Here is a 24,125-nt window from a genome sequence, read left to right as displayed (position 1 = left end):
AAGGACTTTGCAAGCTAAACACACTGTACTATGCTGAAAAGAGTCATATCACTTGGCATGTTTTGCCATCAAAATTGTTCAAATACATTTATTAAACTACAATGCATTCCCCCAGCTTCACATTTATTTTAGAATCTACATCAAAATCCACTGTCCCAGAAGTGCTCTATCTTCCAACGAAACCAACCCGTCCAAGTTTACTTTGTATACCATGTGTTAAATTCTTCCAATAAATTGTCTACAATAAGAAAACGTTTAATGATGATGTTATTTGCTTTTCTAATCACTTTCAAAGGCCAAGGCAGCATTCCCGACTTTGCTTTCATCATCTTTTCTCCCAGTGATTTTGAAAGTAAATGAAGTCTGGGAAGTATCAGTACAAAATGTCTTCAATACTACTCAGGATATACACGAGTTTAGAGTTCAGCATTTTAATTTTCCCCCAGTCAGGTATAACAGTGCTTGGGGTACATACATAAAACTCATTTTAAAATGTTTAGAAACTTATGGAATTTATTTCTAGGCTGATACTTGGCATAAAGATCATTTTTTAAAAGCTGTTAATGTACTTTTACTGCACCCTTGCAAAATATTTACAGACCTAACGTAAGATGACACTTTCAGATTATGAATTTAGCAGGCCCAGACCACAACAATGCACTTCCATTGTTGCCAGTGTTTAGCTAAACTTATTCAGCTCTTTTTTCAATAATCTCTCTCAGGAACTAACATATTGAGTCATCTGTTCAACAGCTGTACAAGTAGCCGCAATTAAAGCTTTACAATGTTGCTCTCCCTTGGTGTCACTTCTCCTCCTTATGAATATTGGGTAAATGCAATCACATTTGAAATGGTAATAGAGGTAAAAGGCCTGCTGTCACATTACCAATTCCTCAAACTATGCAGTGCCACTCTCGTTTTTGTTTTTGTTTTGGTTGTTTTTTCAAAAGGACTGATTGTAGGGTGATGGCATCCTAGTGCGGATGGATAAAAGATATCAAGCGTTTGAGGGACCATTCAGGGCCATGTGTGTATATTTATACAGTAGAGTCTTATTGAGTCATTTTCTATTGTATTTTCAGAGGACCAAACCACAAAAGTTTAAATGAGCACTGAAGCTCAGGACACATCCTCTTTCTTAGTCATGACTAGATATCTCATAACAATGAGACATGCTACAGCTAAGCGTGTTTCAACCTATCATCCTCCAATGCAGAAGATGAAATGTCATTCTACAATGTAACACTGAAGATGGAACATTTCCCTATTTCCATGAAGTTAGAACTTTGTAAGTAAAGAAAACTCTCTACATGGCCATACAGAATGATGACATGTTGATTAACCATGTAAATGTGCAATAATCTAGCCATTTAAAAAGCATTTCTTATTTTGATTAATGGCTAGTACAACTTTTTTTTAATTTATATGCATTCAAGGCTATAGTAAAAAAAATCCCTTGTGATTTAAATAGCAATTAATATCGTTTGATAATTAATATTTTTTAAAAAAAAAACAACCCTTCCATTCCTGAATCTTGTATGCCAGATATCTTCCTAAGCCAAGAAAACAAAAAGTTTATAATGGAAATGTAGTCACTTCAATTGCTGGGTTTAAATCTGAACTTTGTTAATTTCCCAGTTATATAGATTATGGAAAGAGTATTCATAAGGCACTACTGACTGAGAACTCTTTGAACACATGTAAATGCCCAAGTACCCACCATGTTTTCCTCACATATTACAGGGTGACCAAATAGAATGGCCTTGAATTTAACTCAAATTTTAAAGTGTCTTTTTATCTCTTCTATTCTGTTCCTGTGATCCCCTCACCCAAATTAATCCCAGTGAAATCAAGTGATATGAGCCTTTAATATATCTTCATATACTCCCTGGTGATTTAGCTCAAAATCTTCTGAACTAGGTCCTGAAAAGTTAAACTCCTAAAACTATGTTCGGACACCAAAATGTAACTGGCCTGATTTTTCAGACTTTGTGAAGAAGATGGGAGCTGCAGGTGCTCAGTATCTTGGAAAAAACAGGCCACTGTAATTCAGGCATCTGGCCACAACCATGGATAGAGATGTCTAACTCAAAAGCACCCAGGATAGAAGATTTTTCAAGACTCTGCCAGCATTAGCCTAACTGTGCCCCTTTGGAAGTCAATGATGAAACCCTGAGAGCAGAGTTAGGTTAACTCTAATAAGTGCTTTTCAAGATTTTAAGGGACTAAATATTTTGGCCACGGTTTATAAACAAAGAGTACTCAAAAAAGGTTCTATATTTCTGTTGATTAGGAACAAGAGTGACTTCAAAAACACATAGTAAGATTATTGGTAAAATGAAGTCTTTTCTTGATGAATGCTAAGAACAGAAAGAAAGCAAAAAATAAAAATAAAAGGTTTGATCAAGGCAAATGGGAAAAAAGCTGGTCTCAGAACCCATTGTGCCATACCTGACTTCAACGTGTGGTACACAAAATGTTTACACTCCTTACATCAAAATAATTAAACAAAAATATTTCAGCTACATTGTACAAAAATTTTTATATACACACACAAAACCTCATATCTAACAGATTTACCATATTGAATTTTAAAAAGTTGCCCGTTGAACGGTGTTGGATATTTTTTCTCTGCTTCCTTTAGGCAGTGCTGTTGCTTAGAAGTTGACACCAGGCACAGTATTTTTAAAACAAAACCAACTAAGCAAGGAGCAGTATGTGAATTTGAGCCTCTTTTCCCCAGTGATCAGTCCTGAGGATGCTGCAGCATTCCCAATGTTTAAAGCTATGAGACGAGCATCCATGTTGAAGAGAAAAAAAAAAATGCTGTATTTTTTCGTCCATGTATCCACTGTGAAGATTAGTGGTACCACTTATCCCAGTTTCCTTTCCCATGTCAACTTCTGCCCCAGAAACAAATACACATATGTCTTTATAGAGCATTGCATTTCAAAAGTTTTCACAACAAGTTTTCAGAAAAATCCTAGTTGCAGAGAAGGTGGACTTAGTAGGTGTAGATTTTCTATTTAAAGCCAGGAGTTCCCATCCTAGACACATGATAGTGTGTTGACTTCTGTATCATGTGCATACATAGTTTACAGGTAAGCAGGACATACAACTTGTCTTTTAGGTTCACTATCAAGGAGTCCAGATTTTCTGTATTTTAAATTAAAATACTAAGGACAGCAGCATTTCTGATCATCAGAAATGGAAGCTCAATACACATACTGCTCCTTCTGTAAAAAAAAAAAAAAGGAATACAGTGGGGAGAGGGGGACAAAAAGAAATCACAGAAGAGAACTACACAGGTGAAATTTGGGTGAACATGCTCAGGTGTGTGGGACAACTAAAACCAACAAACAATACCCATTTCAATATAAAAGCTTTTGTGCAACATCAATTTTTTTTAAAGAATTACAGAACACTGGACATTTTGAATAATGTATTCTGAAGCAGAGAAAACCCAATTAAACACCTTCCTGCAACAGAGTGCCTCAATTAATTATAAATCAGAAGAAAATAAAACTTAAACTGTTTACATTTCCCAATTTTTTTTATTTTCCCCCAATACTACAAAAAGATTGTGGTTTTTTAATGTATTTATAAATGGGCTCCTCTGCAGTTCATATACAATCATAAGTGAACTTTAAATTCCATTTATACAAACATCTCAAAAATATTGGGAGTGAAGTATGGTAGGAAATATTGCTCACATTGCTAGTTAACATGCGTGTATGAAAGGAGGAAAATGGTTTGTTAGTGCATATCTCCAGAGCAGAGAAGCCACCCCTCCAAAAGAAGAAGAAAAGGATACAGTAGCTGATTACAAAAAAGGTAATGTCCACAAAATTAAGTTTTTCATGCTATTCTACTTTCCAGTACTATACACTAAATACTTTTTCAATTTATATGCATGCCTAGGTCTTGAACACTTGAGGTATATAAAAAGAGATACCTGCACCTAGAGGAAAATCTGTAAAAGGGCTTTTTTTCTTTTTCTAAATGGTAGGGTAGATATTTTTGTGTATTTTTTCACATTCAATTTCACTACAATAACTTCCAATTTTATCCTAAATGAGAGAGGATGCCTCTACTTTCAGGCACTTTTGAAGGGGGGTTGTCATTTCCACTGAACCAACTGTTGCAGCCCATCCCACACCCAAACAAATACAGGGAACATTTGATACTGGAGCCTGACATTGAATAAATCAAATGAATAAATGACAAAATAAATGTATAATTAAACAATGGCAGAACAGCCGAAAATATTAGTTTCGCAAAAGAGAAGATTGCTCCATAGTATTTAAAACTAATTGAATAATTTAAATTTGACCCTTTTTAAGTATATGAAGGAGACATAAATATAGGCTATTTATCTGTTTAAAAATTTCATTCACATAATGGAAAATCTTTTTTTATTAAAAATATCACATTTTGAGACTAGAAACAGTAAAGTGCATGAAAAGTTTAAAATATAAATTCAAGAAAAATCTCATAGCAGCAAAAAAGCAGAATAAAGAAAAACTTAAAAACACAGACACAACCTTTTCTTATTACTGTGCCATATACATACATACATACATACATATATATATATATATATAAAATATATATATATATATATATTTTTTTTTAAACAGTAAGCAGCCAACCAATTTCTTTCAGAAAATTGCTTTATGTTTACTGCCTCTTGAGGCACAATGTTTTGAACTGGCCACCTAGAGTGTAAAAAGAAAGATTTTCAAATACAGCTAAAGAGCGTTAACAGTTGGGAACGAACCAGCAGCTTTTTAATTCAACCTTGACGGAAAACAAAAACAAAGTATTAAAAGCATATGATGGCTATTTGGCAACTAGGGTCAGGAAAAATAATCCAAGGAATGATTATGGCTACCACTCTCTATCCCAACCCCAAAAAGCACCTACACAGCTATTTAACATGCACTTTGGAGACAGAAGATCATTTCCAGAGGTTGCCCGCTCCCAGCCCCACCCATACCCTTAACCAGTACATCCAATCCAAGGTTTATCATTTTTTTCAATATAACAAGAGAAAGGGGAACCTATAGATTGAGATGGAACATATTTGCTCTGAGAATTCACCAATAAGAAAACTTACAGGTTTTCAAGCGCAATTTCTTAATTTTATGTTTCTATATCCTACGCTGCAAAAGTTTCCTATCCTGGGATGTCAAAATAGGGAGATTTCTCTGTTAGACATCTTAAAACAGGACACTCAGTTTGAATTCCTAATTTCTTAACAAAAGCTCCAAGGAAGTTCCCATGTCATCTGCCAACCCAAAGTTCTGTGGGGCATTATACGCGCAGGTCCATATTCTCTAATGGCATAATTTTATTGCATTCAATCAAGTTGCACCAAAAGAGAATCTGCCCTTCAATACATAAAGGCAACCATTTTTTGTTTTCCGGAATTAGCTAGATGGAGGCAGAAGGAGGGCTGTACTGTTAATAATTTACAGGCAAATATTAAGTGCTTTGCTAATGTGCAAAATTAATTTTGGATGCAGATCCCAGATCTTCATTTTCAGTTCAGCAAAACAGTATGTCTAATTATTATCCCCTAAAACTGAAACAGGTTGTTTTGAAATGTTGTTTTTAATTGCTTAATTTTTTTTGTTTTTATAAAAAGGAGGGCTTGTGCTGTGGTTTGGAACAAAGCATTAATTTTAAATAGATTATTATGTATGTTTTAAATCTGATTTGCCCATTTTATAAACCCAAGCTTCCTAACAAAACAATAAGCTTACCAGTTTAAAAATTAAATTAAAATCCTGGAAAGGGAATAATACTTTGGTTCCAGCCCTAGCGCCAAATGATACCAACATGCACCAAAATGTGCAAAATCTCATATCAAAACACACAATGAAAGGAGCTTGAAGAAGCAGCTTAAGGTTGGCCATACTTCACTCCTACATACTTTGATTTACAACTGTACAGGTCCATAACAACAGGTCCTAGCCCTCAAAGGGGCAGGGCTCCACTACCTCCTGTTAGGCAAGTGTACACCGTTGACAAGAGGCAGGAGCGGCGGGTGGAGTTCGAGCTGTGTTAACAGTGAGAAGTGGTCTGAAGGGATGTGAGGGTGTGGACACCCAGTGATGTTGTTCTCAACCAGCCACTGAGGATCTAAAGGCCCCAGGACCCCAAGCACGTTCATATGAGTGTTGGAATAGAAAATGTAGTCAATCACACCCTAAGGGAGAGAGAAAAACATTCTGTTAAAATGAAGACATGTCACACGTTATCGTTTAACATTTTCTTAAGCTATACTTGGCACAGCTGTACACCCTTGTTAACTCCTCACCACCATTCATGGGAAGACTGACAGAAATAAATCCCCACCCAAATATACAAAAAGTAGTAACAGCTGAGCCATCAAATAACAGTGGGCATAATGTAATTAAATTCAACAATCTAGGGGGAAAGATGGTACCAAAAAGCAAATATACAGTGATACTAAACTTCAGAGAAGACAGAAGGCAATAAAATGGAAGGATTAGTTTAAAAAAAAAAAAAAAAAAAAAAAAAAAGCTGCCAAACCAAAAGTAAAGAAAACAATATATTTAGATTTGTCCTAGATGTTATAAGGAAATATAACAGTTCCAAAAAGCATGGATGGTGCTGAACAAGAGAAGCAGAAAGAAGCAGTTAACCAGTATGACTCAAAAGCAGAGTTCAAGAGACTATTCAAAACAAGCAGATATCCTTCAAAATTTGGAAACCTAGCCGAAGCCAAGAAATAAGAGGAGCAGAACTGCAAAAGGGCAAGAAGGAAATTCAGAGGGATACAACAGAATTCAAAACAAGTGAAAGGTATAACAAAAAATTCTATGTAAGTATCAGAAGCAGGAAACAAACAAACAAATCTGAAAGTGTTGGCTCACTAAGATTAGAGTGTTCAATTAAGGAAGATCAGGAAATAAGAGAAGCTAAAATGAGCATTTGCATCAGCATTCACCACAGATAGTGCTCCAAACCCCCTCTTTGCTGATCATAAAAATGAGTTGCTAGCCAAGACTGAGCTATCAAAGTAACTGCTGGAGCAAACTGTCTCATAACACAAGAACAAGCCAACCTGCAATTAAATCAAATAGATGGCAAATTCAAAGCCCAGAACAAAGTACTTTTTCCACACACCATATAATTTAGACTGTGAAACTAATCGCCCACAGGATGTCTTTGAGGTCATTAACTTGGCTTGATTCAGCAAGAGACTGGACATTTATATAGATAACAAGAACATCCAGAGTGACAATGGTTAATGCTAAGAAAAATTCTGGAAGGGGTATTAATACTCATGCTTCGGGCGGTAAGCCCACCTATAGGTATTTGGGATGAGGATGAGACCTAATATGTCGGGTGCGGGAGCCAATTACCTCATACCTAGCTATTAGAAGGTTCTTACACCTTCCTCTGTAGCAGGGATTCCCAGGCTATGGGTCAGGAGTCAAACATGGGTTGCGATTAGATTTTCTAAGGGTTGCCAGCTTGGTTCTTACGGAGCTAACTGCAGTCTTGTGACTCTTCTTTGGCTCCCAATCCCTGCCCTGCGGTGCTGAAATGGAACTCAATTTAATTGGTTTAAACAGCCAGCATTAGGGATCCTGCCCTAAAACCAATTAAACTGAGTCCCATTTAACCCTGTAGGGCAGGGAATTGCCCCACTTCAGGTGGGGGAAGGGAGCAGGAGGGCTGGGAGGAGCTGAATAGAGAAGGAGACAGCCCAACTAAGGAGCAGAGGGGGTCAGCAGCAGCTTGGAACTCCTCTTTGAGGTAGGTGCGGGAGACAGGGGGTATTAAAACAGGTTTAAGTCTTAGGATGGGGGGCAGACAGCCAGTCAGGGATCCATGCTCCAGCCAGCTCCCACCATACTGCTGCAGAATCCCCAACCGCCCCCCAGCCAGGGATCCCACAGCTGGCACTGCCGGCCAGGACTCTGCGCCCCAGCCGGCTTCCAGTTGTACGGCTGCGGGTCCCCACCTGGGTTTTGGAAATCTTATACGGGATAGGAAGCCCCAGGTGGGGAACGCACAGGTGGTGCTGCCCATCCCGCTTAAGTTTTCTAAAAATCTGCCAACCCATCTGAAAGGGGATTAAGTTTGGAGGTGGAAGGGGAAGCTGAGAGGGATTTAAGTCGGGAGGCATTTTTCCCAGGGGAGAACCTCCCCTGCGACCTCTCCCCTACCTGGTTTCAAATGGCCTTAGGTCACCAAGTCTTCCTGAATTTTCAAAATGGGTCCCTGTCTTGAACGGGTTGGGAACCGCTGCTCTGCAGCATCAAGTGCTACAACTCTCAGACAGGGCAAAGGACTAGATGGGTCTGGGGTTTAATCCAGCACGGCGAGACCCATGGTAAATTTCAGTCCAAGAGATCAGCTCTTACTTTGAAATCAAAGGTGTAATTGGTGTAAGGCATCACGTTGTTCTCATAGGCGCTCTTGAGCTGGAAGCCATGCGTTATTCTTCCCTCGGAAGCCCCATTTTTCCCACTGCCACTGAAGTTCATGAGACACTCATTGTAACGCAGCTCTTTGAAGTCCTTATGGTTGTCGGCTACTATGCCATTGCTTAAGTACTCCACAACACCTGTTTGCAAAACACAGATGCAACTAGTTTGAATTAAATCTTGAAACACAGCAGGCATGGAATTTAAATATCGTAGGTTAATAACTGACAGATCATGATCTCATAGATATCAGCAATTGTTTTTTTTTCTTTTTTTTAAGTCTCCTTTGGTGGGAAATTACTTCCTGAGTGCATCTGCATAATGAAGATGCATCACTGCTATAATGTTTGAAAGAAAGTACTTCAAAACCGTGAATACATTAAGAATGCTGACTGTTCTGTGCTAACAAAGCATCAAGAATCATGCTATGTCTACACTAGGCAAAGTAAGTCGACTGCATACGCAATTCTAGCTATAGCAATTGCATAGCTATAGTCAAACTATCTGCACTCTGCTTGCTTGGCTGTCCTTAGCAAAGAAGATCGTTGACAGGAGAGTTTCTCCTGTCAACCTCCCTTGCACCTCATGTCTAGTGAGGCATACAGGGGTCAACTGCGACCCCTTAGAGGTCAACCCCTACCAGACTTGCAAAATCAACCCCAGAAGATCGACCCTGAGCAGGTCATTTCCATGTCACATCTCTCTGCCCTCATCTTACTATGTCAGCTTTTCACCCAGAGTATAATAAACCTTTAACTCTGAATTCTTAAATATTACCACACCACAAGCTTATTTTAAAACAGGTATCCTGCCCCTAGGATACAGAATTATTACTACAATATAAAGCTTGAACTGAACTATATCAATTTTAGATCTTATCCTTTTTTTATAGTCAATATTTAGCAAATCTTGCACATGACCAATACCTGAAGTGCTAAGTATATACTGAAGTATCTCAGAGAGGTAGCTGCCTTAGTCTGTAGCTTCCCAAACAACAAGCAGTCCTGTAGAACCTTACACTAACACACTTATTAGGTCACAGGCTTTCATGGGTAAGACCCACTTCTTCAGATGACTAGAGTAGACAAACAGAATCCAGGGTTTATACAACTGGACGGGGAAGGAGACAGGGGGTAACCTGTCACTAGTATGGCCTTGTACTGCTCCATTTCCCTACCTTTGATATTGGCAGGAACGGGACACATTGTACTTAATTTGCTTCACCAACTGGTCCCACTAGTGACAAGTAACCCACTCTCCTTCTCCCTCCTTTCCCGCCACCGCTATATATACACACATCCTTGATTCTGTCTATTCCAATCATCCAAAGCGGGTCTTACCCAAAAAAGCTCATGACCTGATACATTTGTTATTCCTTAAGATGCTACAGGACGTTTTGCTATACTGAAAGGTATTTGTTATGGACTCAAACAGAGGCATTTGTTATGTTAACAGATTTGTGAATTTTGAACCACAGATGGATTTTATTCAGAAAGCTTTCATCCTCCTCACCAACTACAATGGATGTGCACGCACACCATGCAAATGGTAGGTGGAAAGCCAGCGCAAATATTCTAATAAAAATCAAAGCTGGAAAAAAAAAAAAGATAATCATTAAAGTGACAAACCAGTTCTAAAATACCTGAATCAGGCAGAGAGTTAAGATCTGCACAGAGCACCAAAGGGATAGAATTAGGGTCTGCTGTTGGGCTGCCCGGCCTGATGGAGGCTTTCTCAAGAATGTTTTTCAGTTCTGAGACAAACATCATAGTCTGGATGAGCTTCACATCTGAGTATTCAGGGTCCCAGTGCATGTGGGCATTTGCCACAATAAGCAGCTGTTTGTCCACAGCATGAAGTGACTTCATCCCTGGATGAAAAGTTTTATTAAAATATCAAGTGAATTAACTGCCCCTCTCATTACAGATAATGCAGAATTACTGCCACTCTTGCATCAGGTAGACATTTAAAACTGAAAAAAGGATTCTCACTTTCACAACTGGAGAAAGTCTAACAACAAATTAAATAAAGCTCTATTTCACAGTAACAATGCATTTTGTTTCTTAATCTTATTTGGTTACAGGTCTCATAATACAAACTTTTGACTACAAGCAAATGGCGACTAGAAAGACTTAACTCGTTAATCTGAGACAATTACAACTCTTCCATCAAAGAGTTCTCAAAGAAGGATGTTATACTAAATGTCCACTATAACCCATGCTATGTCCTCCAAACACTGGTACAATTGTATGCATTACACATAGCAGCAAATAAAAGCTCAAACAACAGCTGTGACAAAATTACTTACCCATTCAGCAGTGCAATAAGCATGACGGTGTTATATACCACCACTTGTGTGAGGGCACAGACTATCTTTGGAAGGCACCATGAGGCGAACTGTGTATCCTTGACAACATTCTACCTATTCCTAACATTTCATCTTGCACTCCCTGCACAGTGGTCAGTACTACTAATACCCTGAAAAATTATCTCGTTTATTAATCCCAAACTACGAGAGGGGAACCAGCTGAATTTTGGGTTTTCTTAATAAAATAAAATTTAAGCAAAGAAAGACACCTAATATTCAGACTATTCCTCACCATTTACTTATTTTTTCCAATTGTTTCTTACCTACTGGTATAGCAATTTGTTTGTTAGGAAACGGTCCAACTCCTGGTCAGAGCCCTGGAGTAAGACTCCTAGGCTGTGTCTACACTACAAAAATAACCCTGAAGTTGCTTACTTCGAAGTAGGGCACTACTCCATTCCCTGGAATGGAGTAAGGATGTCAAAGTTGGGCTGCCTACTTCGAAGTTAACTTCAAAGTAAGGGGAAATGTGTGTAGACTCTCTGCTGGCTACTTCAACGTACTGCCTAACTTCGAAGTTAACTTCAAAATTAGTTCCTAGTTTAGTCGTGCCCCTACTGCTGTAAGAGTACAGCTAGTGCTTTTACTTCCCTTCAAATGGAGAGACTGCAATCTAGACAGGAGATTGTATTAAAGAAAGTCTCTTCCTGTATTGCAGTTAGAGACTGACTACTAATGTCAAGGCTATATAAAAAAGGCCACCAAACTGGAAGGCGACAAAAGAATTATGTGATTCTTTGACAGACATTGTGAGACATCACAAATTAACAATATTTTATTAAAAACAGTTTGGTAGCCAGTTCCACACTGCCACAGGGTTGCTGTGAAGGATTAAAATGGAGAGGAAAGCATGAGACATTGAACAGTGCCCTCACCTATCAGGAGAGAGGTCTGTACTCCTGCCTGGGTGGAAAGTATAATTCAGTAAGTAAAATCAAATCACGAAAGAACAAGAGTCTTCGAAGGAGAGCACCACGTGCCTGATGCTCCGATTCAAAATTCTTGATTCGAAAAACACATTTTTGCTATTTCATGACAACTTGTGTTGTATCTAATCTCAGAATGAAGAAATATCCTGTTTTATAAGAGCTTTCATCCAAGTAATCTACTGAACTGTGCTCCAATGCAAATGTTTGGCTAAGAGTCTTACATTCAGTAGTATCTTACACAACCGGTCCACAAAGGAGCAATTTACTTAAAAAAAAGTGCATCTGAAAAAAATATGTTATTGATACATATCATAGCAGTGGGGGTTATGCTGACCTGCTCCAAATAATTCTTTGTGCACCTCTAACACCACAGCTACTCCAATATTGTCCTTTGTCATCACTCTGTTTAACATAGCTTCTGAACCTTCAGAGTTAGCCATTGCCACCTGGTTAAACTCTACTGTATGTTTCTGCACCAATGTAAATCTGAGAAAAGACAAAACACATAGCAAATACACAGAGCATTATCCATAAGTGGGCAGTTGCATTAAAAATGTTTTAACAGTTTACCACAAACCATCTAACTCATCATTCTCTGTGAAGCTACCAGAGGTGCCAAATGAGATCAGGGGTCTATTAGCTTACTCATGCTCAGATACTCTAAGGCTGTGTCTGGACTAGCCCTGAACTTCGAATGGGGCATGGTAATTAGGGTATCAGGAGTTTACCAATGAAGTGCTGCGGTGCATATGCAGTATATCATTAGTCAAAATCTCCCCACGGCAACTTCAAAGTGCCAAACTTCAAAGTTCCAGCCTGTGTGTAGCTGCAGGTCAAAATTCTGAGGAGCAAAGGGACTTCAATGTAGCGCGGGCACTTCAAAGGACCCGCGGCTACATGCAAGCTGGCACTTCCAAGTTTCACATTTCGAAGTTGCCATGGGGGAGATTTCGACTCATGAAGTGCTGCATATGCACCACAGCACTTCATTAGTAAATGCCGGACACCCTAATTACCATGCTCCCTTTCAAGTTCAGGGCTAGTCTAGACACAGCTTAAGAGACTGTCCTTGCTCCCAAAAGCAGACAACCTAAAAAAGGCCATGGAAAAATGAAGGATGGGTGAGGAAAGATACATGCAATTTATTTTCAGAGTTTTTTTTTTAAAGCTATAATTAGGCAAGTTGGCTACATCTAGGTTCAGAAAGAGAAATTTTTGACAGTAACGGAGAAAAAGCCGTGCTAGTCTATATACTACCAAAACAAAAAAGCAGTCAAGTAGCACTTTAAAGACTAACAAAATAATTTATTTGGTGAGCTTTTGTGGGGCAGACCCACTTCTTCAGCTCTGATTTCTTACTGGTGTCACGGCAAAACTGAGTGTTGAGTGTTTGTTGTCTCTGTGCCTTTCTCATAAGAGCAGCCACACTGGGTCAGACCAAAGGTCCATCTAGCCCAGTATCTTGTCTGCAGACAGTGGCTAATGCCAGGTGCCCCAGAGGGTGTGAAATGAACAGGTATCAAGCTCTCTCCATCCATCTCCTGCTTCTGACCAAAAAAGGCTAGGGCACCTCATAGACAAACCTTACCCAAGAGGAACTAAGTCATTCCCAACATGGAAATTTGCAACCCAAAAAGGCAAACTATTTTTTAAAAATATGATCTGCTCTTAAAATGGAAGTATTACATAACCACCCAGCACATATTAATCAGAGAGAATCATGTCTCAGTGATGCAAGTTGTGCAAAATTTCCTGACTCATTTCCAAAAGAAGGAAAAGAATTTTTTTAAAACAAATTTCCTCACCCAAACTACAATTTCTGGTATTTACAAACACAAAATTATTGCTCTCTTCACAGAGCAGAAATTGCTAAACTGTACTCATGTCATAGTCACACTACAGACTGTTGGCCTATGCCTGCAACAAATGTCTAGATCTGCAGTGTCCAATAAGCTCCCTGTTCGCCGCACGTGGAAAACAGGGTGGAAAGATGTGGCGAATGAAGCTCAGGAGAGCCGCACACGTGGGGCACCCATCTGGCCGCTCTGCGCACACGGCCATGGTGGTGGGAAAAGCACATGGCCGGAGCGGAGGCAGGGCACTGGTGATCAGGTGAATTTGTCTTGGACTCCACTGCTCTACATCTAAAACTACCAAGACAAAGAGATTATGTAGATTTTAGGAACTTAATGAAGCTATGTCATTAATTTAGTTCATATCCCCTTCACAAAGGGGAACAAGTTTGTGCATAACCTGCAAAGTGAAAGGAAGTGTACGTACAGGGGTATCTAACAGAAGCACAACTCCAATGTTTGAAAATGAAAAAAATACTTCACGTGAATTTTTAGTTTTACAACATACTAATTCAGTTGCCCCTCATTCCAACAAACACATAGCTTAATTTTCTCAGACCTGCAGAAAAATGTTTCCAGTGCTACTTTTTTTGGGGGGAGGGACAGGTCAGTGGTTTAAGCATTGGCCTGGTAACCCAGAGTTGTGAGCTCAGCCCTTGAGGAGGACATTTAGGGTCTGGGGCATATAGATTTAAAAAAAAAAAAATCCATTAGGGATGGAAATTGGACTTGCCAAGAGGGCAGGGAACTGGACTTGATGACCTCCTGAGGTCCCTTCCAGCTCTATGAGATGTGTATCTCCACGTATATTATTATATATTGATCTTTAGTGTATCTTTTGTAAAAAAATACACACATTATGAAGTTGCCCCTTACTTTTCAGTTTTGAAGAATATTGCACAGCCGTCCACATGCTTTTTCTCCTGCTCAGACATGATTTTGGCACGTGACTTTGGAGAAAAAAATCCATCATACCCTCGCTCTTTTAATGCCGGCAGAAAGAGGGTGAAGTATTGCTCTGTTTCCACTTCCTGGAATTGAATTTAGTTAATGTTACAATGAAGCCAGTTAGTGACATGTTAATAAGAAAATGTTCCCACCACTATGGCCGTGGCCACACTTGGCCAAAATTTCGAAATGGCCATGCTAATGGCCAAATCGAAGAATACTAATGAGGCGCTGAAATGAATATTCAGCACCTCATTAGCATGCTGCTGGCCGTGGCACTTCAAAAGCATCGCGTTTCGCTCCCGCATGGATCAGCTATAGGGGCATCCTTCTTGAAAGGACCCCGCAGACTTTGAAATCAGCGAATAGGAATAAGGGGATTTCGAAATCTGCAGGATCCTTTTGAAAAGGATCCCCATGTAGCCAAGCCGCGCATGAGCGAAACGCAGCACTTTCAAAGTGCTGCAGCTAGCAGCGTGCTAATGAGGCACTGAAAGAGAAGTTACTCACCGTAGTAACGATGGTTCTTCGAGATGTGTCCCCGTGGGTGCTCCATGATAGGTGTTGGGCTCGCCCCGGCGCCGCAGATTGGATCTTTCCAGCAGTTTCTGCTGGACCACGCATGCGCCGGTGCGCGCCGCTCCCTTGCGCGCTCCCGGCCATGTGCGCAATCCGGTCCCCGCCAGTTCCTTGACCAACCGCCTCGGATGCTCCTGAAAAACACCAAACACAGATCCGAAGTGGGGAGGATGGGAGGGTGGTGGAGCGCCCACGGGGACACACCTCAAAGAACCATCGTCACTACGGTGAGTAACTTCTCTTTCTTCCTCGAGTGTCCCCGTGGGTGCTCCACGATAGGTGACTACCCAGCAGTAACCCAAGAAAGGAGGTGGGTAATCGGGTTATGTGCAGCTTGCCCCCGAAAGGACCGCTGTCAAGAGTCGGGTATCCTCTTGGAATACCTGATGTAGGGCATAATGCTTGGCGAAGGTGTCATAGGATGACCAGGTTGCCGCTCTGCAGATGTCTTTTAGCGCGATGCCCTTGAAAAAGGCTGTTGATGCCGCCACCGCCCAGGTGGAATGAGCCTTAGGCAGGGCCAGTAAAGGAGTCTTTCGAAGTTCGTAGCACATCTTTATGCAGGACACAATGTGCTTCGAGATTCTCTGTGAAGAGAGACCCTCTCCTTTTGACCTGGGAGCGAGAGAGACTAAGAGTCTGTCCGTTTTCCGGAAGGACTTAGTTCTGTCTATGTAGAAGGCCAACGCCCTCCTCACGTCCAGGAGGTGCAGGCGTGCCTCCTTGCTGGAGCTATGAGGCTTCAGGTAAAATGAGGGTAAAACTATAGGTTCATTAAGATGGAACTCTCAGGAAACTTTCGGAACAAAGGCTGGGTGCAGCCGTAAGGTTACCGCCTCCTTTGAGAATACCGTGCAGGGTGGCGTTGCCATAACTGCTGCGAGCTCACTCACCCTGCGAGCTGACGTGATTGCAAGAAGGAAAGCTGTCTTTATCGTAAGGAGACGGAGGGAAACCGTGGCTAAGGGTTCAAAGGGTGGTCCCGTTAGTGCGCTGAGCACCAGGTCCAAGCTCCATGATGGTGGAAGCGGTTTCCGAGGGGGGTACAGGTTTACCAGCCCCTTCAGGAACCTGGTAACAATAGGATGGGCAAACACTGTGGGCCCTTCCTCTTCATGCCGAAAAGCCGATATAGCGGCGAGATGGACCTTCAACGAGGAGAGGGAGAGCCCGCCTCTCTTGAGGTCCAGTAAGTATTCTAGTATGACAGGTATGGGCACTTCAAGGGGAGCTAACTGCTTGGTAGAACACCATGCAGTGAATCGAGACCATTTATGTTTGTAGATCTTCCTGGTGGAGATCCTTCGGCTACTTTCTAGGACTTGTTGTACTCCCTCCGTACATGTACTTTCTAGGGAGTTGAGCCATGGATTAAGCATGCTTGTAGGCACAGGACTCGGGGTGTGGATGCACTATGAACCCCTGGGCCTGCGTGAGCAGGTCCGGCGCTACCAGAAGGGGAAGCGGTGGACGATCCGACATGCGGAGTAGCAAGGGGAACCATTGCTGTCGATCCCATGTGGGGTCCACTAGGATCATGCGGGCTCTCTCCCTTCTGGCTTTCTGCAGGACCTTGTGGATGAGCACCATGGGGGGGGAATATGTAAAGCAGTGGGCCCTTCCACGAAATCGCGAACGCGTCCCCCAAGGACCCCCGCCCCAGTCCTGCCCTGGAGCAGTATTGGGGGCACTTCTTGTTGTGCTGAGTGGCAAACAGGTCTATCTGGGGAAACCCCCATGCATGAAAAATCAGTCGTAGCAGATCGGAGCGGATCTGCCACTCGTGTGTGAGTGCGAAGTGCCTGCTCAGCTGGTCTGCCTTCACGTTGTGAGCGCCTGGTAAGTACGAGGCTTTCAATGTTATATTGTTGGCGATGCACCAGTTCCACAGCCGGACTGCTTCCGCACATAAGGCACAGGATCGAGCTCTGCCTTGTCGATTTGTATAAAACATGGTGGAGATATTGTCTGTATTGATCCCGACTACCTTGCCTCGTATGTGGTCTTGAAAGTGTTTGCAGGCGTTGAACACCACTCTGAGCTCCAGTATATTTATATGCAGTGACTGTTCCGTAGGGGACCACAGTCCTTGTGTCACCTTTTCGCCAATATGTGCTCCCCACCCCATGTGGGAGGCGTCGGTGGTGAGAAAAATAGAGATTTGTGGTTGGTGAAAGGGTACCCCTGTTAGCATGTTCTTGGGGTTTATCCACCATTGCAGGGATCTGCGCACCTCTGTCGGGGGCGACACCACCCTGTGGACGGTATGGGATGATGGTTGTAAACGCTCGCCAGCCAATGTTGTAGGTTGCGCATATGCAATCTGGCGTTCTGTACCACGAACGTTGCCGCTGCCATGTGGCCGAGCAGCTGCAAGCACGTTAAAACCGGCACCGTGGGGCTGTATGTAATGACTTGTACCAGGGAACCAATGGCGCAAAACCGAGCGTCGGGTAGATAAACCCGTGCTGTGATAGAATTTATGCGTGTCCCTATGAACTCTGTGTCCTGTGTGGGGTCGATCTTTGACTTCGCAAGGTTGATGACCAGGCCCAGCAAAGAAAACGTGTTTGCTGTTACGCGTACCATGCGTAGTACCTCTGCCTTCGAGGCCCCTTTCAGTAGGCAGTCGTCCAGATATGGGAATATAAATACCCCTGTCTGTGCAGGAAGGCTGACTCCACTGCCAGGGTCTTGGTAAAGACTCTGGGGGCTGAGGAGAGGCCGAATGGCAGAACCCTGTATTGGAAATGTTCTTTGCTAAACCCTAACCATAAACCGGAGAAAACGTCTGTGAGCCGGGTGGATCGTTATATGAAAATACGCATCTTTTAAGTCGAGGGCTGCAAACCAATCTCCATCGTCCAGTGCCGTGAGTATAGAGGTGACTGTGATCATCCGAAAGCGTTGTTTGCGCAAGTACCGGTTGAGGCCTCGAAGATCTAAGATGGGCCTCCAGCCTCCTGTTTTCTTCTCTGTGAGGAAGTATCGTGAATAAAACCCTTTCCCCTGGAGTTGCTCCGGCACTCTTTCCACCGCCCCTATAAGCATCAGGTGGTCCACCTTGTGCTTGAGTTTCGCCTCGTGGGAGGCATCCCTGAGATGAGGCCTGGGCGGAGGTCTTGGCGGTGGGAGCGACTGAAAGGGGATCACGTAACCTGTGGCTATGATCTCTAGTACCCACTTGTCTGTGGTGATCTTTTGCCATTGTGAGTGGAACGGTAGGAGGCGATGATGGAACATTAATTGTGGATGACATTGCGTGACGGTAGTAATAGTGCAGCCCTCGACCTGTCCGTCAAACTTGTTGCCTTTGGGCCTGCCCCGAGGATGCACGGCCTTGTTGGGAACGTCGCCTAGGAGTTCTATACTGTTGTTGCTGTTGATGCCACCCTTGGTCGTAGCTCCGTTGGTACTGAGCACGCTGAGGTTGGTACGGGTATCGCCTTTGTTGAGGGTAATGCTTTTTCTTTCTGTATGGAGGGGTATAAATACCCAGGGTTCTGAGTGTGGCTCGAGTCTTTACTGGAATGAAGGACCGAATCAGTTGACTCTGCAAACAACTTCTGCGTGTCGAAAGGGAGATCGACAATTTTTGCCTGCAGATCCCTCGGGATACCCGATGTCTGGAGCCAGGATTCCCTGCGCATGACCACTGCCGTAGCTGTTGAGCGTGCCGCCGTGTCCGCTACGTCCAGGGCGATCTGGACTCCCGTCCTTGAAGCTGCATAGCCCTCTTGCACAATGGCCTTCCGCACCGGCTTCTTATCTTCTGGAAGCAAATCCATGAGAGAAGTAAGCCTGGAGTAATTGTCGAAATTGTGGTTCGCTAGATGTGCTGCATAATTAGCCACTCTCAGCAGCAGGGTGGAGGAGGAGTATACCTTTCTGCCAAATAGCTCTAGCTTCTTGGCATCTCTATCTGTTCCCCCCGCTTTGTACTGGGAAGTCTTCGATCTCTGCTGAGACGATTCTACCGCCAGAGAATTTGGTTGTGGGTGACTAAAACAGGAACTCCATGCCCTTCGCCGGGACAAAGTATTTCTTATCCGCCCTCTTGTTTATAGGTGGAGCGGAAGCCAGGGTCTGCCATATAGTAGTAGCACACTCCATGATTGCTTCGTCGAGCGGGATAGCGATTTTGGATGAGGCTGGAGGCCTCAGGTTTTTGAGGAGCTTGTGGTGCTTCTCCTGCACCTCTGCTGTTTGGATGCCTTGCGTGAAAGCCACCCTTTTAAACAGCTCCTGAAACTGTTTGAGGTCGTCCGGGGGAGCAACATCCCCGGGGGCCGTAGCCTCGTCGGGGGAGGACAAGGAGGAACCACTAGGGTAGACCTCCCTTGAACTCTCAGGGTCCTGCTGCTCATGGTACACCCTCTCACTGGAGGCTTGCGAGGGAAAATCTCGGGGTTCCAAAATCAGCTCCCCTTGAGACACCTGTGTTTCCGTCCCCGTCCGTGAGTGCCTGCGGGGGTACTGGGCGGTTGAGGGAGACCTGCCCCTGGGTGTATGCCTGTGGTGTCTATGCCCAGCGTGATAAGGACGACCGTGGCAGCACGGGCATGGTTCCTGGGATGGAGACCTGGACCACTCTCGAGGTGCATACCCCCGATGTCTGGGGGAGCGAGATTGTCTGGATGATTGAGACAATGGTGAAATTGGTTTGTGGTAGTACTCCAGAGGGTCAAATCCCAGAAAAGGCGAGGGTGGCCCGAGCCATGGTGACACTGGTTGGAGGAACGGAGAAGGAGGCTCTGGGTATGCTGGGGGAGACCCATGTCTCCTGGTTGGTGTACGCAGCATAAGGGGAGGACTTGTTGAGAGCAGCCCTGCAGCCCTCTCCAGAGAAGGGCTGCGGTGCCAGGTTTTCGCTACTGCCTTTGCCCTCCCCTGCGGGGCTGGCTCTGCCCCTTCCCGTGCCAGGAATCTCGGCCCCACTGTTGGCGTCGCGCTTGGCACGCTCATCTGCGGTGCCGCGCGGGTGGTCTCCTCCGGTGCCTGCAGGCTACGTGCCTGTTGGCCCTGCACCATTGGTGCCACGGGGGTCTGTGCCGCTGGTTCCGGCGCTTGCCTGGCCGCCGCTCTGAACGCTGCGTGGGCGGCTGCTTAGTAATCAGAGGCTCAGCCTCTGCCACGTGCGCTGCCGCTTGCTTGTGACTGCGGCTGGGGGCTGTGTGCTACGCCCGTCCCGCTCGCTGTGACCGCCGGCAGGGATCGGGCTGGAGAGAGCTTCCTCCGTTTCTGCACTGAGGGGATGAGGGACACTGCCCTCCTTGTATGGAGCCCTGTGGGTCCCTCCGGTTGAGGCCTCTCCGGCACGTCTGGCTGGAGGGCCTTATCAAACAGCAGCATTTTCAGCCGCATTTCTCTATCCTTTCTGGCTCTGGCCGTGAGCTTTGCACAGAAGGAGCATTTCTGGGTGATGTGCGATTCCCCCAGCACCTAATACATTGACTGTGCCCATCAGAGGCCGGCATAGCTTCGCGGCACGACTCACACTTCTTGAATCCTGAAGAGGACATTGCGGTGAGTCTTTGAGCTGTTAATAGGGTACTTAGCACCTTCTTTGTGCCTGTTCCCCTCTCACGGACTCCAGCCTGCCGCAGCAGGCGGCCTACTGGCCTTCACGTCCCCGGGTTGCCTCCGATCCTCCGTCTCGTTACTAAGACTTTCTACTTAATATATATATATATATATTATTTTTTTTTTTTTGCAATAAAGAAACAAACAATTTAACTAAGAACTCTGAAAAGAAACTCTAAAACTCTGAAAAACTCTAAATACACTGACTCTGGCCGCAACCTGAGCAGATTCTGTCTGCAGCCGATGGCGGTTAAGAAGGAACTGGCGGGGACCAGATCGTGCATGTGGCCGGGAGTGCGCAGGGGCACGGCGCGCGCTGGCGCATGTGCAGTCCGGCAGAAACTGTTGGAAAGATCCAATCTGCAGTGCCGGGGCAAGCCCAACACCTATCGTGGAGCACCCACGGGGACACTCGAGGAAGAATATTCATTTCAGTGCCTCATTAGTATTCTTTGATTTGGCCATTAGCATGGCCATTTCGAAATTTTGTCCAAGTGTGGCCACAGCCTATATGTTCATAAATCAAAACAAAAATCTGTGGCCAAATAATTTGTTGCCAAAGCCACAGATTTATATTGCTTCCGTGGAATATTATTTTACATTTTAGACTAGTTATATATGATAAATAGATTGGAATTCCTGGAAATCAAAATTAAAAGGAAGTTTCAAGAAGAAAAAAAGTGACAGGTGTATTTTGAGAAGTCATCCTGAACATCAACAGGAATCCACACCAGTCATTTTGATACTTATTTAGAGAGCTAGAGATATACAGCAATCAACCACTAGTGCCTGGCAAGCTCTCTTTTACTGAAGGGTTCTCCCGATTCTACAACATATTTTCTAGGAGAGCAAGCACCACTGCTACTCAGTTTGTGTCAGCTTTTTCATTTAAATCTATTGCTATTTTGGATAGGAGGCACAGCAAGAGATTGGAAAAAATATCTTTTTTAGGTTAAAATACAATTTCTTCCATTAGTCTATAAAGCCTATTGACTTCTTATAAGCCAAGTCGTAAAATATTTAGGATGCTTATAGATAAGTAGAAATTTTAACAATTACATATTAGTTTAGCTAGTTTTGCTGCCTATTTTCTCTCACATTAAAAATACAACAGTGCAACTGAAATCTTTGCTCATGTTCCATAATTGACACTTCGAGGCCTGTCATTACCAATTGAGATAAAACACTCTGAAAATAATATTGGTTCAAAAAGTGGTATTCTGTTTTCAGATGAAAGCCAAAAAAAGTGAGGGGTTTTTTTTTTTCCCCCACTGTTACCTGAAGACTAATGATATCTGCATCACAGTTCACGATTTCTTCCATGATTCCCTTTTTTCTATACTCCCAATTTAATGCCCAGGATGGGCAGTAGCCATATAGCTGCCGGGTAGCGTATTTATCACATAATACATTGTAACACATAACTGTGAACGAAGCTAGGAGGAAACAAAGAGGGGATTATTGATGAATACAGATAAAAACAGTATTTTTTCTCCCCATAGGATCCCTATTATTGTGTGTTACTTCCCCTCTGCTGGAGAGTAAATCAATATCTCAATATGTGCACTAGGTTTTTCCCCATGAGTTTTATTAACTTGGGGGATATAAAATCCTTTGAGATAGCAATAGGCATAATTTGAGATAGCAGTAGGTAAACTGGGAAAAAAACACCTCAACTGGAGTCGCAAGTGTAACCGATATGTCAGTTAGGTCCCTATTTAACTGTTTGTTTTGCACTTTTGCAACTCATCAATAATCCAGAGAAGCCAATAGGCCTCTATAGAATTTTTGTTTAGGAAAAGCAATGAGTTTCACAGAAAGGATTGCTAAATGAGCCATGATCCAGTATCTGTTGTTTCAGATACCTTGAAATGGCAGTTTCAAGCTGAAATAGCCTATATAACTGAACAGAATTAAACAGCATGGTTATATAACAAATTGCTGGAAGACGGGCCACTCCTATAACATTTTGATAGTTTTCAGTGATACTCAGTTAAAAAGTATTACAGCTTTCTAAAATAGTACTTCTCTAAATCAGATTGGTATGCTACTACCTTCACGGCCCTTCCAACTTCTAACAGATAATCCGAGAATTAACTTTTCCTTTTTCCAGTGAAAAACCACACCCATACCAAAGACAAAAGAGTGAAGTCTTTGAAGTCAGAAGGTATAGATTAAAAAAAGTAAATGTGGCAGCTAGTTAATGCTTAATATTGATGTACAGAACAGTAGAGAAAATACCAAAAGTATCTAGCAGGGGTAGGGGCCCCAGTAGAGACAGGTGCACCTTGGAGGTGAATGCCTGGCTGCGAAAATGGTGTTGCCAGGAGGGCTTTGGCTTCCTTGACTATGGGATGCTATTCAATGAAGGACCATTAGGCAGAGATGGCATTTACATTTTGAGGAGAGGGAAGACCCTATTTGGACACGGATTGGTTAATCTACTGAGGAGGACTTTAAACTAGGTTCGATGGGGAGAGGGGAGCAAAGCCCACGGGTAAGTGGAGAACATGGAGACCTGGGAGATGGGTCGGAAATGGGAGGGAGCATGGGCTATAATGGCAGAGTAAAAGGAGGGTCAGGGCAAAACTGGGAGGCAAGATCAAATTGATATCTTAGATGCCTATATACAAATGCAAGAAGTATGGGTAATAAGCAGGAAGAACTGGAAGTGCTAATAAATTAAAAAAAATATGACATAGTTGGCATCACAGAAACTTGGTGGGATAATACACATGATTGGAATGTTGGTACGGAAGGGTACAGCTTGCTCAGGAAGGACAGACGGGGAAAAAGGGAGGAAGTGTTGCCTTATATATTAAAAACGTACACACTTGGACTGAGGGGGAGATAGACATAGAAAATGGATGTGTTGAGAGCCTCTGGGTTAGGCTAAAAGGGGCAAAAAACAAGGGTGATGTCCTGCTAGGAGTCTACTACAGGCTACCTACCCAAGTGGAAGAGGTGGATCAGGCTTTTTTTAAAACAACTAACAAAATCATCCCGGGCCCAGGATTTGTTGGTGACAGGAGACTTCAACTATCCAGATATATGTTGTGAAACTAACACAGCAGGCACAGACTATCCAATAAGTTCTTGGACTGCATTGGAGGCAAATTTTTATTTCTGAAGGTTGAAAAAGCTACAGGGAGTAAGCTGTTCGACATTTGATTTTAACAAATAGGAAGGAACTAACTGAGAATTTGAAAGTGGAAGGCAGCTTGGGTGAAAGTGATCATGAAATCATAGAGTTCACAGTTCTCATGAAGGGTAGAAGGGAGAACAGCAAAATAGAGACAATGGATTTCAGGAAGGTGGATATTGGTAAATTCAGAGAGCTGGTAGGTAAGGTCCCATGGGAAGCAAGACTGAGGGGAAAAACAACAGAGGAGAGTTG

At 43.1% G+C, this 24,125-nt stretch overlaps 1 protein-coding gene across 4 annotated transcripts in view; it reads right to left on the bottom strand.

Moving 5' to 3' along the window:
• Positions 1 to 916: 916 nt before the first annotated feature.
• The window catches only part of CNOT6L (CCR4-NOT transcription complex subunit 6 like), a 73,605-nt gene continuing 50,396 nt past the window's right edge, over positions 917 to 24,125 (bottom strand). For all 4 annotated transcript variants that reach the window (XM_074993764.1, XM_074993763.1, XM_074993762.1 and 1 more), the window contains 6 exons: positions 22,007 to 22,164; positions 14,495 to 14,649; positions 12,100 to 12,251; positions 10,111 to 10,338; positions 8,406 to 8,608; positions 917 to 6,214 (listed from right to left, as the gene is read on the bottom strand). In XM_074993764.1, the coding sequence (XP_074849865.1) occupies positions 6,002 to 6,214; positions 8,406 to 8,608; positions 10,111 to 10,338; positions 12,100 to 12,251; positions 14,495 to 14,649; positions 22,007 to 22,164 (1,109 nt within the window). In that variant the 3' untranslated portion in view covers positions 917 to 6,001. The remainder of the gene's footprint in view (positions 6,215 to 8,405; positions 8,609 to 10,110; positions 10,339 to 12,099; positions 12,252 to 14,494; positions 14,650 to 22,006; positions 22,165 to 24,125) is intronic.

This window comes from Carettochelys insculpta, chromosome 4, assembly GCF_033958435.1.
Source record: "Carettochelys insculpta isolate YL-2023 chromosome 4, ASM3395843v1, whole genome shotgun sequence".
Classification (NCBI taxonomy): domain Eukaryota; kingdom Metazoa; phylum Chordata; order Testudines; family Carettochelyidae; genus Carettochelys; species Carettochelys insculpta.
This window is presented reverse-complemented; position numbering and strand designations above follow the sequence as displayed.